General features: G+C 38.8%; 4 protein-coding genes across 5 annotated transcripts; all 4 read right to left on the reverse strand.

The window, feature by feature from the left end:
- Positions 1–1,397: 1,397 nt before the first annotated feature.
- On the reverse strand, positions 1,398–6,483 carry LOC149009134 (ribonuclease H2 subunit B). Its single transcript, XM_089163099.1, has 10 exons — positions 6,345–6,483; positions 5,912–5,977; positions 5,453–5,554; positions 4,918–4,994; positions 4,508–4,631; positions 3,568–3,632; positions 2,990–3,059; positions 2,382–2,457; positions 2,108–2,204; positions 1,398–1,774 (listed from the first exon to the last, which is right to left on the reverse strand). Exons 1-10 carry the CDS (start codon positions 6,391–6,393, stop codon positions 1,652–1,654), a joined length of 849 nt encoding a protein of 282 aa, XP_089019225.1. The 5' UTR covers positions 6,394–6,483; the 3' UTR covers positions 1,398–1,651.
- A 903-nt stretch (positions 6,484–7,386) lies between these two features.
- On the reverse strand, positions 7,387–12,109 carry LOC149009135 (APO protein 3, mitochondrial-like). Of its 2 annotated transcripts, none has more exons than XM_089163413.1 (4): positions 11,803–12,109; positions 10,786–11,184; positions 10,273–10,700; positions 7,387–8,734 (listed from the first exon to the last, which is right to left on the reverse strand). In XM_089163413.1, the coding sequence occupies exons 2-4, from the start codon at positions 11,172–11,174 to the stop codon at positions 8,325–8,327; spliced, it is 1,227 nt and encodes a 408-aa protein (XP_089019539.1). In that variant the 5' UTR covers positions 11,175–11,184; positions 11,803–12,109; the 3' UTR covers positions 7,387–8,324. The 2 variants fall into 2 exon arrangements, with proteins under 2 accessions (XP_089019539.1, XP_089019538.1); XM_089163412.1 differs by having other exon boundaries at positions 11,779–12,109.
- Positions 12,110–12,288: 179 nt separating this feature from the next.
- LOC149009136 (uncharacterized) lies at positions 12,289–12,870 on the reverse strand. Its single transcript, XM_089160960.1, has one exon. It carries the CDS (start codon positions 12,868–12,870, stop codon positions 12,289–12,291), a length of 582 nt encoding a protein of 193 aa, XP_089017086.1.
- A 2,056-nt stretch (positions 12,871–14,926) lies between these two features.
- On the reverse strand, positions 14,927–15,382 carry LOC149009137 (uncharacterized). Its single transcript, XM_089160963.1, has one exon. The coding sequence runs from the start codon at positions 15,380–15,382 to the stop codon at positions 14,927–14,929; it is 456 nt and encodes a 151-aa protein (XP_089017089.1).
- Positions 15,383–16,095: the final 713 nt, after the last annotated feature.

Consider the following 16,095-nt stretch of genomic DNA (forward strand, 5'->3'; position numbering starts at 1 on the left):
GAATTACGGTCCGACCGTAATTAGCATGGAGGTTCAGACCGATGGGTTGTTCAAACCAGCCGTTTATAGTGATTGGGTTGGTTTGTATTCGACCTAAACTCATGAGTGCGGCGGATCAACCCGCCGGTTAGGGACTCAGGAGAGTTTCTGCGACGTTTCTTTTTTCACTACATAATAGTGGTGGGGTTAACATAAAATTTGCTATGATACAATCTCTCTAATTCATATTTAATAGTCAAACGTGAACTCCATCTTTATTTTATAGGGACGAAACGTTAGAGGTGGACATACCTCTTCCTGATAGGGAGATGATTGAGACTTGTAAACTGATCATGACCCATTCTCAAGTGTTGCAATTACATCCGATCCAAAATGGTAAAAAATGGGTTCTTTTGGGTACAAGAGAAAACGAAATTAGGTAACATACGATCTATTTTTAGGTTTTCTTAATCGGTTGAGTGGAACCGGATCAATCGAGGCCCTTTGCTTCAGATTTTCCATCATTGAGTATGCACCATCAAGCCATGTATCCATTATTGGCCAACTCAGAAGTGATAATGAGATGCAAAAGAACTGAAGTGGATCAATTATGAAGCCCCACGTGCAACCTAACTTGGAAAACGCATACAAGAAACTACATAGGATTCCTTGAGAAAAGCTTTATAACTTTTTATCCCCTATTTTAAGATTAAGTCTCGCTAATCCACTCTTACTAAGGATGATTAGATACTAAAAGAGTCTTTCAAGTTCCTAAGGGAGAACAAGTTAAAAGGAAGGAAACTACCCAACTCAATTGTGAATTGGGTGTTGCAACTTGCAAGCTTAAATGTAACTATTTCTAGTGTAACCTCAGTGCTGCGCATTCACTGGATGCCGACGGTTTGAATCGAAACCTCAAATCTTGACCGTTAATGCGCCGCACTGAAACTCGACCCAACTATTTCGACTTTACAATTAAAGTAGTGATTTCCTGTCAACTAATGATGACAAACACGAGTAGGTGAGATTAAAACGGTCACAAAAGAGGCTTTTGAATTTTGAGTTAGCCACTTAACTGTATTTCTTACCAACTACATTTGCCAGCATAGAAAGTAAGAAACCAATACTTGATAGCGAACCATATGGTTTGTTCGATAATGATCTATTTCGTTTTCTTGTCAGTTGCATAAACCACAATTTTTTATTTTCTTTTTTTTGGGTAAACAACCACAACTTTTAATTAAAGTTGTAGTAGTTGAGTCGGCAGGCAGTTGTCCATTCTTCAAGATTACACTTGAGACTGCAACCAACCCATACCATCAGACATCAGTGTTCCAAGATCAACATATCAGTATGGACCGGCAGCATACGTGGCTCTGCTTCGTTGATCAGAAACCTGAGATATTCAAGTGACATAAACAAAAGTAAATCTATTAAACTATCTTGTTCATTGTAAGAATAGAGCTTTGTTTGGTTCATCAGGTGCAAGTTTCATGTGATAATTATCACAAGCATAGTGTATCACCCTGAAAAAATCACAATCATGCAACTAATGATTCAATTTCCCTTTTCAATGCTATGGATGCTTGATGGGGTTAGGCAACCAAGATTCAGGGTCTTGTGTACCAACATTGATGTTGGCAATTTCATTAAACTCTTGTGCTGACAAAATTTAACGCTTGTTTCTTGTAGCCCTGCGAAACATATCTTTGATGTTATGTGAGTCCGTCTCTGTTTTCATCTTCTTTGCTTGTTTTCCACTGCTTGAGGTTTTCTTGTCATTCCCACTCTTTACCTAAAATAAAATTGATGAAATGTCAAGTAGAATATTTACCAGAAAAAAAAAAAAAGGAAATGTCGAGTAGAGTAAGGTAGACTTTGGCTTCTACAGGATAAAGTCCCGATAACAGCCCATGAATTTACCCCAAGTAAACTACCCAAAGAAACCTAATTGACATACAGGCTAGGTTAGGTCAGTTCTAAAAATAATTTATCCACAAAAAAAGAACTAAAATGAACACATTAATGCAACAAAAACCCTGATCAACTTTAAATAGTTCACAAGACAGAGAAAATGAAAGAAGTAAATGTGGAGTGTGTTCTTCTGTAATGGAAAGGAAGAACATACCGATAAGTTTTGAGATGACCCTGGGCTACTACTCTCTGTAGCAGCGGGAAGGACATCGTAAGCTGTTGCTTTTCTAATTGCCTCTTGTAGATCTATCCTGCAGATGCTCCAAAGTAAGAACCAGAAAGAAAACATTTCATGCTTTTAACAAGTCAATTCAGCCTGTTGCCACCACTGCAAGAAAATGTAATCTGGAAACTAATGGAAAACAATGTAATCAATGTAATAAAAAATTGATATCGTTGAGAAGATGACTAAAGGTTGGAGGTCTTACCCTAGGTTACTACACAAGACTTTCAACCAAGGCTCATCCTTCAAATACTCCCCTATCAAAGAGACCGCTTCTTTTACTGCACCAGGGAGGGATGAAATTTGTTTTAGTAAAGAGAATTTCAGTGCAAGTGGAAAGGAATCACAGCCTAGCAAGCAAACTCAGCTTCAGCACCACATTTTCATCCCCTTATTTTATGAGTACTCAGCTTTGGAGCTATAACAAGTTCAGATGCAGTTTGCAAAGAAGCTTGAGCAGAAATTTGACCAGTATACAGTGTTCCAAAAGTTGGAATCAGAATTGGAAACATAAATGAATTTTAAGAGCATAAGAAGTGCATCCATATACTTTTTAAGTGGCAAACCAGTAATGCATGAGACAGATACATGGATGCATTCTTCGGCTCCATGTGAATCACCATATTAATTCTTGACCACCTAGGTTAAAAAGCTTCTGAGATTAATGGTTCTGTCAGTACGGATCTCTTAGCTTTTCCTTAGACTAGAACATATCAAAGTCTTCTTCAGAAAGTCTAATGCAATTGCTTTAGACAGCCTGATCAAGTCATTTTTTAAATATGAGAGAAGGATACAGCATCATAAAACACATACATGTATCCTGTTCATTCTGAACAGCATAGTGTTTATCCAGTGTAGGTAGTATTGCTTTTAGCTGGTGCACCTACATTCAGGAGAAACAAGAACATGAGAAACAACCACTGAACATTTACCATGGAAGGGATTTTTCACAAGCGAATATTTTGACTTCCCTTGCTTAGATACAAACATAAGATTGGCTGATCAAGAAGAAAGGAGGAGGAAATGCCTTGAGCATTAGATCTCCCATTTTTTTCCCCTTTTTTTTTTTTTTTTTGGGGGGGGGGGGGGGGGGGGGGGAGAACAGAGGGATTAGGTATCCACATCATTTTATTTTGCATTTATAAAGCCTGGTTATAGCAAAGTTGAACCTCCTAATGTGTATTATTACTCCTGTAAGCTACAATGTTTAAGATTTTAAAATTTTAGTTATGGTCTATATTCTCCAAAACCAAAGGTCTCTTTCAGTTTTGACCAGGTTTAACAAGGTTCAATGACTAATGAATTTAACCATGCTAGCTTGATAGCCTTTATTTAGATAACACCTCTCAAGATTTCGTACAAATTTGTAAACTGAGAATATCAAACCATACCTTACAGCACAACCAAGATAAAACCTTGGAGTCATCAAGCCTATAGAACTTGGAGGATCCAATTTCTGCAAAAGCAATTCAAAGAATACAAGTTAAAGTTCTACTCAGTTAACCAGTGTGACTTCTTCTCATGCATAATTAATTCATCACTTAATAGCATATTAGACATTCAGCCAAAATTTTCCACCTGCTGCATATCAAACTATGGTGCACACTTTGGTGCCATAGGACTGATCTGCAGTGAAGAGTTCTACATGATACAAAAGCGCATGTAAATCCAGTGCAAATACAGAACCCCAACTTTGATGAGGCCCATCTATATCTCTTTGGCTGAAAGTACATTGAAACAGATGATCCTATCTATCTAGTATATATAGATTCTTTTACAGCTCTCAAAAATTATTGTATAATACTACCAACTGTAGCTCTTGAACTACTTGGCATTGTTTCCAGGTATTCAGGTGGAGGGCTGGCCACACCAACCTGATTCCAGTCCAGGTGAGTTAGGACTGGAAACATCATAATCCAATTTGCCACAAAACAGATGAGACCACATTCTCTTCACTAAGAACCATATATCCAACTGGTTTTCCAGCATATGGGTTGCAAGTAGCAACCTAATTTATGTGGTGGCTTCCAGGTTGCCAGTGACCTGCAAGCTTCAGTGGTCATCCCATCCCAAGCAATGGTATGGAACTTTTCACAATTTGATATAATAGAATAAAGACCCACAAATAGGACTAGTCCATGAGCAGGAACTTTTCAACATGAGACTTCAGCCTATTCATGGGGCCAAAAGACATAGTTTCAGATCCCTGTTCAATTCCATCAATCTCTAGAAAAGAAACCCAATCTAATGGATTTTGCACTTGTTTACAACCTTGGCCAAAGATCCAAGTTCTACTATATGTGTTATTGAAATATTGAGGCAGCAGGTCACCTTTTATTTCACAAACTACTTTCATGGAATCTTCTGCAACGGATAATAAATGTTGGTATCCAGGATAGTTGTCAACAAACATTATTTCATCCAACTGCCGGAACTTCCCCTGGTCATGACCTTTCTGCATTTCAAAGATTCATTCAACCAATACCCTTGAATAAAGTCAGTAATTTAATAACAGAAAATATATCTCTCTCACAGATGATAATATCAATAGCTGAAGTAGAAAAGGGAATTAGAGGGGGGGGGTTGTTATGACACCAAGCCAGTGATATTACACCAACTGCAGAGTTCAGGGGCCGAAAAAAGACCAGAGGCCTGGAAAAGGGGATGAAATGCAACAAAATAGGAGCCCAAGATTTGTTCACTGTGAGTGATCCAAAATCAATCACCTCAAAGAAGCATACCTTCATTCGAGCATCGTAAAAAATGGGCAACAGTATAAAAACGGGATCAAGAGGTGTCGCACTGAACAGGCTGCCATCTGTCATAGCAACATATAAAAAGGAACAGCGGAAAATTATTAAAAATAAGCACATGAGTTTACTTTCAGACTTGAAAACATCCAATGAAAGACTAATTATATGCAAAATCACAAAATAATATTCTGAATATATCAAGCTCAGCAGAAAACTCAGGCTTGCCAAATAACAGTTTTCCAAACATTTAGAGGAAATTTAAATCAAAGGTAACATCTACAAAGCATTATTTTTCTCCAGAAGAGAAGTAGCAATCTAAATTATGGAAGCAATTTGAGAATGATACTGGCAAGACATTGGGCAATAAACAATATGCATGTGATAGTGGATGTTTACACTAACTAGTTGGATTTGCATTCACTTTCCAATATGAATACATGCTAGGTGCCACCAGAATAGATCGTAAAAGAGCAGGGGAAATGATGCATTCAATTGATCATAAATGAGAGAGTTTGTTGATCACCTTCACAGACAGAATCCCCAAGGAACCAGGAGGTATAGGACTGCTTGAACCAATGCAGTTCTTGGAGGGAGTTGTTGACGAAGAAATAACAAGCGGGGTTTCCTGGCAAATTATTAAAAGTAAAATCTGAGACTGCACATCCCTGAGACTACCAGGCATTAGCTTCTAGTTAAACTCACAAGGCAAGCCCGTTGTAAACTCATATTGATGATATAAATCATGGACACTGACAGAAACATAAAGAGGTTTAAGAGGCTTAAATTCACCAAAGCTGAGTAGTTGGTTATTAAAAAGAATTATGATATTGCAACTTCATCATTATGCATAACCAATCCACGTTGAAAATTTTGGGCCAAAATTTGAGTCTAGCCTAGCTCTAAGGTTTCAATTGAAAACTGAAGTAGGGAAATATAGGAAACATAGATATATGCATGAAATTGGCCAAAACTATCAGATTACCTGACTTTGGATGGCGAAGAGACAACAAAGGCCCTTTGCCATTTTCAGTTGTAGTCTCAGGAGGAACTGCAAGACATGAAATAGTGATAAGTCAATAAGCAAAAAATCACGATTCAAAAGAGGACTTGTCCATTTGTTGCCCAACTTAGAAAATACCAGAGTTGAAAAAGTTCGGGTTCGAAAACTAATTCTGAGTTTGGGAGTAGAAAAGGGGGCCGCATTTGTAGCAATCATTTGTGTTTGTATTACTCAAAAGCCACTTCACATTCGACACTATAACCAGAATATCAAACGAACGCGTAAACAGACTATTTTTGGCTCACTGATGCAATTTCAAGTAAGGTAAACAATTTAAGTTCTGAATCGTGAAATGGACTAATTTATGGAACCCTAAAAAATGGATTGAAGCAGAAGAAGAAGGTTGAGAAGTTACCAGGTGCAATGAGAACGCGAATGTCATCGTAATCTTCACGCCAAGCCATCTCGATATTTCGGCTATTCCTCGAGAGCTGAAAAGCCTGTGACCTTTCGTTCAGGGTTCGCCTCCGCGGCGGGAGTTAGTAATGGCGGGAATAATGGTCGAACTTCAAATGTACGGTTCTCGTAGAACCCAATTAATATTTTCTCATTATTTACCGAAAAAGATTAATATTTTCTCACTTAGGTCATTAGGTGCATCAACGAATCCAAATCCTTTTCACCCGAGCAGGTCCTTCGCCCATCTACCGGCCCTTCAGAGGGGCGACACATGGGCTACCCATGTTCCGTGAGCAACAACGGAGATCCTCGCCAAGTCCCATGTCAAACTCCATGGCTGTGTTCGTTTGTAAAGGTGGGGTGAAAAAAAAAAACATGTGAGTCCGATGTGTAGTGGGGTGAAGGAGAAGAAAGGAAATGATTTTGTGAAAAATTGATAGGGGTGGGTTCTACTTTTTAGTTTTCCCAACTTTTTCCACAAAAGTACCACCAATATGTGGGGTTTTAAAATGGCATGGGGTCGAAAAGTTGGGCTGCTACATCAGCAAACTTGTCTCCCACTTTCCCAACCCAAGCAACCAAACAATTTACCATTTTAGAATTTAAAGGAAAAGTAAAAAATCTATATTTTTTTCAATAATTTTCCTACCCCACCTTTATTCCAGCAAACAAACGCAGCCTATGTGAATGTAGGGGGATGGGAGCAAGGGCAAGTTGGGTAGAGAGAATCTCCACTCCACGAACCACGGCAACCCAACTCAAAGAGTGCAGCGACCAGGTATCTTAATTTGCATTTACATACCACGCCTATTTGGCACGGAGATTTTCAGGACCAACCTCACACTCTCTACGAAGAACCCTCTAATTTAGGAGACAATTTGTCCTTGTTATAGATGATAAGAGAAGCATCTCATTGTATGAATATCAATTTTAAATTGAGAAAACAATTAAAAGTGTAATTTTATACCATTATATTTGTCTTCATTTGATGGGGGATCTTGAAATTTTTTGGTGAGACCTTAAGGAACACTATCAAGTCAGGTAACATCTACACCAATGCAAGGATTCAATTATAATCAGCCAGCAATTCATTCCCACTCTGCTCTAAAAGATAAAAAAATTCTTTACTTCAACATTTTGGAGAACTATCAGAATTTGGAATTGCAATTTTACAGAGTTCAGAAAACAAGCACGTATTTTGTTTATCATTGTTCCATTGAATAGCCAATCATTAGAGCAAGATCTACTGTCTACGCATACATCTAATTTATTACATGCGTGCCATGACATTCTTATACATCTAATCTAAGGACAAGATTTACTATACATTACATTCCTCTTTTCATCTGGATGCTTATGAACTTCTATTGCTTATGGATATGGCCAACTCGCCTGTGTACATTTAAGAATTCTGAGTATACATACAGTTCTCTGCCAGTTCGGGATCGCTCCTTTCAACAGTTTATCATTAACATATCAAGAATCACTAGTGGTCACAATGGAAAATTGCATTAGATCAGCACCTAAGGAATCACTAGGTTGAAGTAGTCTACACACATTAACAAAGACACCGTTGAAAGATGGGGAAGGTAGCCAAGGAGTGATCAGATTAGGCTGGATGATGCAGCTTTAGGTGTTTCCGCATACTGTACCTTCCTCCAGCTTTCCACTAAATTTTCCATTCTTCATTTCTGCAGTCATTACCCACCCCCAACTTCTCTAAGAGGGAGATAGGGGATGCAGTTTTGAGTAACTAGCTCAGCTGGAGAGGTTTTCATCTACACATTTAGTGAAATTATCGGATCAACTTCCACCTTCAATACCCCAAGTGAACATAATCAATCTCTGCTAATGTATCCATATTCCATTGAGTGCATCTACTCCTTCAAACATGCACGGCGGTGAATCACAATTTTCTCACACAGCATAATAAGCTTCACACGACCCACTTCTCTTCATCTAATCCAGGAACCACAACATCTTCCCTCATCACAGATGCATAAGCTTCTCCCACTTGTGCCCCAGCCTGTGAAAATAACTCCACCGCGGCAGGCAACTTCCCATAGTACCTCTTCAAGCCATCCACGAGTGGCCCATCATTCTGTTCCTGTTGAACATGCCAGACATATACTGGAGGTACCAAATCATCAATTGCTGCCTCCTGCCATGCGTGCTGCCCATCCCTCATCTGGTGCTTATATGCACTACACTGCCTCACCCTGTGTCCCTTGGGCCCCACTTGGACCTCAGGACAATAGCCACATGTTTGTACAGCATATTTCTGCATGAGTTTTAAGGCTCCTGATTGAATATCCTCCCATGCCTCCATGCCTCGTGCTGCTAATCCTGCACGACTATCACTAGATTAGAATGTAAGAACTTTTCCATTTAAATCTATAATTTCGATAACAGGAAACAAGACCATCTATAAAACTATAAACAATAACAATGACCAGGTATACGAAAATCTGAAGACATGCTTAAATCTAATTTAAATGACCAAGACAAGGCAAAATAACCCTAGTTTGTGAACCACACCACTAATTGAATTGCAGAGAAGCAGGTTCAAACTTGATCAAGTTCAATGTGGACTGACAAGTTAAAACTCATATCAGTGCTGATGCAGGTTAAACTCACTTTACCACATGGCATCTCAAGATTAAAGCTCAGAATTTCTTGACACATCAGTAAAATCATCTTCCACTTGCATGCTTATGTTATAGCTTGAAAATATTTCACCAGATGACAATAAATCAGAATTTAGTGTACCATGGGTGAGTAATTACAGAAGGGAAGAATGTTCACTACATTGTGGGCCACAGAATTTCAATTTGAAAAGACCTTTAAGTGACACAACTAGAAGACCTCTTCTTGTATGACCACCCTCTGAGACAAATGATGTCCCCATTGTGACTACTCAGGACATGATTTGGATTAATCAACGACATAGCCTAATTCAATCCAATAACCCCCCCCCCCAACGTGTATCTGTATGCATTCTCATGTATGGCCATGCATATCTAGTGTACTCCAACAACTACCATGTCATCTACCATAAACCTATTTGTCCACATGTTGTTTTGCCACTTTGGTGGACTCTGTTTGGTAGAAATTTGATATGAAACAGCAGCACAGGGACCTTGGGGATCTATCTGTCCATATAATTGAACCCCAACTGAGCTGTGATGCAGCAGATAATTGGGCCACCCAGAAATGAAGGCCACCTACCAACAGTACCCTCATGAGTTTTCCAATGTACTAAAGTGGTTGTAACATAGATCAAACCTCCCTAGTTTGACAAGTAAAATTACAAGAGCAAAAAAGTAGACACACTGACAACATGAACTGCAAACTATGACAAACAAGCCATCTATCAAGAGGTCAATTATCCAAATCAGTGCATCATATGCTAAGAGACTAGCCTACAACTGACAACTTGTCTAGAGTTCATTTCCATGGTAGTAGATAAAAGTATTGTTACATTCATATGTTATAAGACCAAAGGAATCCTTTTTCTGACTATTACATAAGATATCATAAAAAATAAAGCAGTAATTGGGATTGGGGAAGAACAAATTTTCAGTTACTCAGCCCCCTCTTTGTCTCAAATGTATCATCATGGAAAATACAGGTCCTAGGTGTCTAGTACGGAAGTCCTGAAATACACCACACAGACACATTCTGTAGAATGTGGCAGTCACATTCTTCCACTAGGCAAGCACTAAGATGTGGGCCTAGCTATTTACAAAATCCTAAAGCAGTAGTGCAACCTAAAGCAAAAATTAAGCCCTTTTGTCCTTTAAATCCAATTAATACTGAGAGGACATACTTCTCACCCAAAGCAAAATAATAAACAGGGAGATAAAACCAACTGGGAAACAAACCTAGTGGATCATCTGGGAATTCCAAAGACTCCTTATTCCTGTGAGGTTTCTCTTTCTTCTCCCAAAATCCAAATTCTTTGATGTCTTCACCAGCCAAAACATCCTTTGGGAACCTCTGCTCAAAATCAAACATCCTTCCAGCAACATTATAAACAGGGAAAGCCTGCCTTCTTGTTAGATATTCTGAGATGTCCACTCCTGCCTGCACACACAGTTCTACCAGAGCTGGAATCCGATCAACTTGGAGCCGCTCTCCATGTGATACAGCTCTTCCCACCCTGTCATATAGATGGAAACATTCAACGGTGGGCAAAATGTGATCCACAACTCCTCTTTCCCAGCTATGCTCTTTGCTAGATGGACTCCCAGCAACATTGCAGGATCTAATCTTATGTGGCGTACACCCAACATACACTTCTCCACATAAGCTGCAAAGGAGTATAACATCAGAAGCACAGAACCCTTCTAGTTACAGAAAACTCAATCAACAGAACCCACACAAGATTATCATACCTGCATGTATAAACAGGAATGGTGTTGATAAGTCTTGAAACACAATTGAAAAGAATAGTTCTGGAGGCGTAGACTTTGTGAGCAACTGGTACTAAACTCTTAACTAACATCCCATTTTCAGGGGCTTGTAAATTAATCTCATGCACCCGCTGCCTTATCTTCCTCTGCATTCTTGCTTTACGCTTAAGCTCATTGACACTTGTCACCAGTGGCTTTCTTTCTGATTTTCTTAGCTTCTTTGACAACTCCAGATAACTGATTGCATCAGTAGAACTAGTCGAGAAAGAGGATTTTAGATGCTTAACAGTATTTTTAACCATAAGACTCAAGAAATTCTGCAGAATTATCCCATGATGTTCTGTGATATTTCGAGTTTGATTTCGTAACATACTTTTGAACCTGGGAATTGCAGGGAAGAGAATTTAATGATCAGGGGCTGTAATTTCATGGGCAAAATATATTAGATGAAGAATATGATTCAATTATGCCTCCATAGAATGTTTAAAGCCTTCCAAATCTTATTTACCCGATGACAATGAACAATGTCGACCACTTTTTTCTTTTCCAAGCAAAAAATTCAGCAAAATCAATGAAAGATTAAGATTCAAGTTCCAACTTTCCAAAAGCGCAAATCAGTTTTCAGCAACAGATATTGATATTCAAAATATTAATTATTAAGCACAACTGGGGGCACTAGTAATAATAGCAATATGGATCAGAATCCTAAAACTTCTCTAGAATTACAACTTTAGAGATTCACACAGAGCCTTCTCTGCATCTAAAAATTCATCAAAACCCTCAACAAATATATTGTGGTTGTTGTCAAAATTTTAACAAAAATGAAAACAATCAATTTTCCAATCATAAAAGCGTCTACAAACTCTAGGCAACATTTCATCGAACACCTTTAAAGCAACAGTAAAAAAATAACAACCAAGTAAGATGCATGAACAAACAAAGTAGGAATCCGCATCAGAGATGCATCAGAAGGACCGAAACAACTACGAAGTAGCTCACTTCTCGCTGGCAGAACAGAGAGTAAACACACTGCCGCTGCTGCAATCGATGGGAAAAGAAGTTCAAGTGTTCGATTGACTACCCGCTCCGCAATCACCTTGTCCTTGTGTGTTGAAGAACCTTAGTAGAACAAGACGGAAAAGCACGCCGGAAGGGGAATAAGGTTTAGTATCGATACTATCGTTACGGAAAGCTCATCATCGAAGAAGTACCGGCGAAGGTGGTGGTGGAACGATGAAGAGGCGGAGCGCACAAAGGGGTTTGGGAATTTGGGGATTGTCGGTTTGAGGGATTGATTTTGTAAATTTCGAGACTTTTAAACTTTTACATAAAATAATAATTATTTATATTCACATATATAGTCCTGCTTTATCTTTTACAACCGTTTGATCTAATTTTGTTAGCTGCTTGCTGTTGCTGCCGCAAATAAAAATCTCTTCGGATGTCCGAACGCACGTACTGAGAGGGTGCAAAGGATCTGCATGCCTATGACGATTCTAATGCAGAAGTCAACACAAAAAGGTCGTCACCACCACCATTACAACCTTCATGTCTGCATCCACACTCAGCCCATCTCTTCTTTTTCACCATCTGCATCGTTCCAGGGACTCGAACCTTCATCTCCACATGCAGTACTGCAGGTGGGTTGTGGCCTTGAAGAACACGAGTACCTCTCGTTGCCACCGTGGTAACCCATCTATCAATTACCAACTCGGACGATTCCAACACGTCTTTCCACAGTATCTCTGCTTTACCCAAGAGCTTAGACCTCCCAATTCCCCCAAAAATTGTTGTCCGATTTCTCCACCTGAGCTCGAACACTACACTCTGTTTCGTGAGTTCCTTCATGGAGTCTTGAGTTGCTGAACACTTCAACGAGATGGACTCGTTCCAATAAGGATTACTCGTTGAGAGGATCTCCCGACTGTTGAGACGAATCTTCTCATTGTTCCCTGAGCAGAGATAGCATCTGACAAAGAGCTTACCAGTTGATATGAATTCAGTGTTTTTTGCTTCAATGATTCTCAGTTCACAGTTAAGATATGAATGATCTTGAGAACCAGCCATTATTTCAGATATCTGCTCGTGTCTATGAGCAGAGCAAGTGTTTGGTGGATCAGTATTATACTGTTATATATAATCGCCATTGAAAACTGAAAAGTGAAAACTACACATACCCACCTCCTCCTAATGACCTAGAAGGTCGAAAAGTGGTCAACATGTTTGAATGTTTCACCGCCATGAATTGACCAGCAATGAAGTTCCAACTGAAACTTAAAGACACCCACCATGGGACTATGTGCTTTTTACCTTCTTTAGGTTTATTTTCTTCTAATGGAAGGAACTACCATCAGCCACTGATATGAAAACCAAAAGGCTTACTTTCCCATTAACTTTGATATCTTCCAAGCTTTATGTAGCTCTCCATTTTCTTCAAGTCAGAGTCTGTGATTGAAGAGAAAAGCACTTTGTGACCCTTTTAGGTATGCAGAGAACCAATAGCAAGGATGAAGGGAAAAAGCAAATAAAACAAGGTAAGGAAGACTGATCAGAATTAACTACCACTACTAGCAGCTGCGGTTGGGGGGGGAACAGGTAGGAAGGAATATTGTTAGTAGTAAATTAAGACATCATTTATATAATCATTCCAAATTGTACGAAGAAATCTGCCCAGATCTTCCCTCACTTCTGTGGAAACTGAAAAATGAGTTTTAGGTTTTGGACCATGTCTCAAAAATTCGCCAAGTGTTTCTGTTATAGTGGATATTCAGAGTTGCAGTTCACATATGGAGTGATAGAGGTTGGTAAAGAATATTTTCTCATGAGTTTTCTGTTTCAGAAAGGAAGATATTTTCTTTAGTGATGGTCTTAGTTCACTTTCATTGGTGTAGGGAGAAGTGGAGAACCATGGCGCAAGGACTCATTTTTTGTTCTGGGTACAAGGTTTTTCTTCAGTTTTGGAGATCTGGGAAAAGCTTACATATTTGGATCCAATTTGAGCTTAGCCCAACTCAACCTTAGGTTGGAACTTGCAAAGCTCAAATTCAACTCAATCAAATTTTGTTCAACATGTTGTTAGGTGGATTGAAAGGCTAGGATCCACATACGGGTTCCATTTAATTGGATGAGATTTGTTGTTGTTGGTGTTATTATTATTATTATTGTATGTTGTTGGGGTGGATTTTCAAGTGACATTTTAAAGCACAGCATTCGTCATATACTTTAAAATTCCGTCAACATTAAAAATGTGTTTGAACTAATTGGCCAAGAGAAAGTGGAGTCTAAGATGTGGAGCATTTAGAAGCACACACACATAATGGACTGAGGTTTTTTCTAGATTGGATAGAAAAAAAATATATATACACAAATAGATACAAATATAGAGTCATGACTCAGGAAAAATAAGCAGGAGGCCCCTTAGAAAATAAGAAGATAAGAAGACACAAACTTCCTGTTGTGGAGCTAAGCAAGAGGATGAACAGTTTCAAAACTTGAAGTACAGAATCAAACGGAAAATTAAAAATCCGCCACAGATAAATTCATAGAGAGACATCAAAAGATTGAGAGTTAAGACTCCATTTTTCTTTTTCTTTTTCTAAGACTCAGTTTGAGGATAAATCACTTTTACTGTACTATTATTGTTATAGATCAACAAGTTTCATGTTATTTGGCATGACTGCATTATAGAGATTGTTTTTGCATGAAAGAAGAAAATAGAAAGAAAAAAATTTGTTTTTCTTTTCTTGATGAAGAAAAGTTCAAATTTTTTAGCTATTAACAGAATGAAGGAGTTTCTCAAGCTAAAACATGTATACAAAAACGCAATATCATAAATCCAAGCTTAAAATTGGAAAAAAGTTACAATTGGGGCATGCCACTTTTGGGCCCCTCTCTCTCTCTGCAGTGCAATTTCCTTTTTCTTTTCCCTCCCAAAATGAACACTAAGCTCAGTGGTTTTTAACATCAGCCACCTAAAACGCATCAATTGCTGCAACTAATGCAAAAACCTCGACATCTTCACACTGGCATCGGTGTCCATGTCTGCACCCACAATCATTCCACCTCTTCAAAGCACTATCTCTCTTCTGACCAACCATTGCTGCCATGCTAGGGATTTTAATCTTCATCCCAACATGAAGTGCAGGTGGCTTGAGACCCTCAGGAAGACAACCCTACTAGTTGGAGACACAGTGACCCATCTTTGAACTGCTAACTGGGACGACTCCAACACATCTTTCCACGCGATTTCTGCTTTACCCAAGAGCTTAGACCCACCAATTCTTCCAAGTAAAGGTGAGCTGTTTCTCCATCTTAGCTCCAAAACCACGCTTTGTTGCTTCAGCTCGTCCATACAGTAGGAGTTAGCTGTGGAGCATTCCAAAGAGCTTGACTCGTTCCAGTAAGGTTGACTCGTTGATGGGATCTCCCTGGTACTATTGAACCGAATCCTCTCATTATTTCCCGTATTCAGATAACATCTAACAAAAAGCTTCCCTGTTGATATGGATTCAAGGTTTTTGGCTTCAATGATTCTCAGTTCACAATTAAGTGAAGAAGGGTTTTCATAAGAAGCAGCCATAGATTCAGAAAAGGAGAGATAGCCAAGGGTTGTTTTTTGAGTTGTGAAGAATGTATTGCCAAGCTGTGTTGTATATATAGGAAAGTGCAATTTGCTTTCTAGGAAGCCGCCATTATCAATAAGGAAATGGAGGAAATCCTTAGCTGAGTTGCCCAAATCTAATATACAATGAAAAATAACTCATATGCGCCTATAGTAGATACTCAAATCTCCCATTAGATCACTGTGATCTTACTTGAGTTGGTGGAAGAGGACCAAGCGTTTTAACTTTTTAGGTTAGAATAATAGAACAAATCACCATGTTGCAAGGTTGTTGCCTTGTTGGTGGGTGCCAACATGGACAAAGGGAAAAGCAAGATACGGTTTTGATTGCTGGTTAATGTTTCTCCCCCAGATATATCCTGAGCATCCATATCTGATTATACTACCTTTTAATACTGCAATTTGTTTATTTTTGGGGTAAAATTAATACTGCAATTTGTGTTATTAAATGAGAAAAAAATGGGCAAAATTGATTTGCTAGGATCTGCAAAATTCTAGATAATCAACAAATGGGCAAAATTGATTCGCTAGGATCTGCAGATCTCTAGACATTATCCATTTATTTGAGGGTTCCATGAACTTTAAGGTCTTGAGATAATATTGATTTACATAGAAGGGGGTTCCAGTTGAGTTCTTTGATCAGGCTCTCTGCACTTTTTGAGTCAAGTTGA

This window comes from Hakea prostrata, chromosome 7, assembly GCF_041222555.1.
Source record: "Hakea prostrata isolate BN-2017 chromosome 7, UWA_Hpros_2, whole genome shotgun sequence".
Lineage (NCBI taxonomy): Eukaryota > Viridiplantae > Streptophyta > Magnoliopsida > Proteales > Proteaceae > Hakea > Hakea prostrata.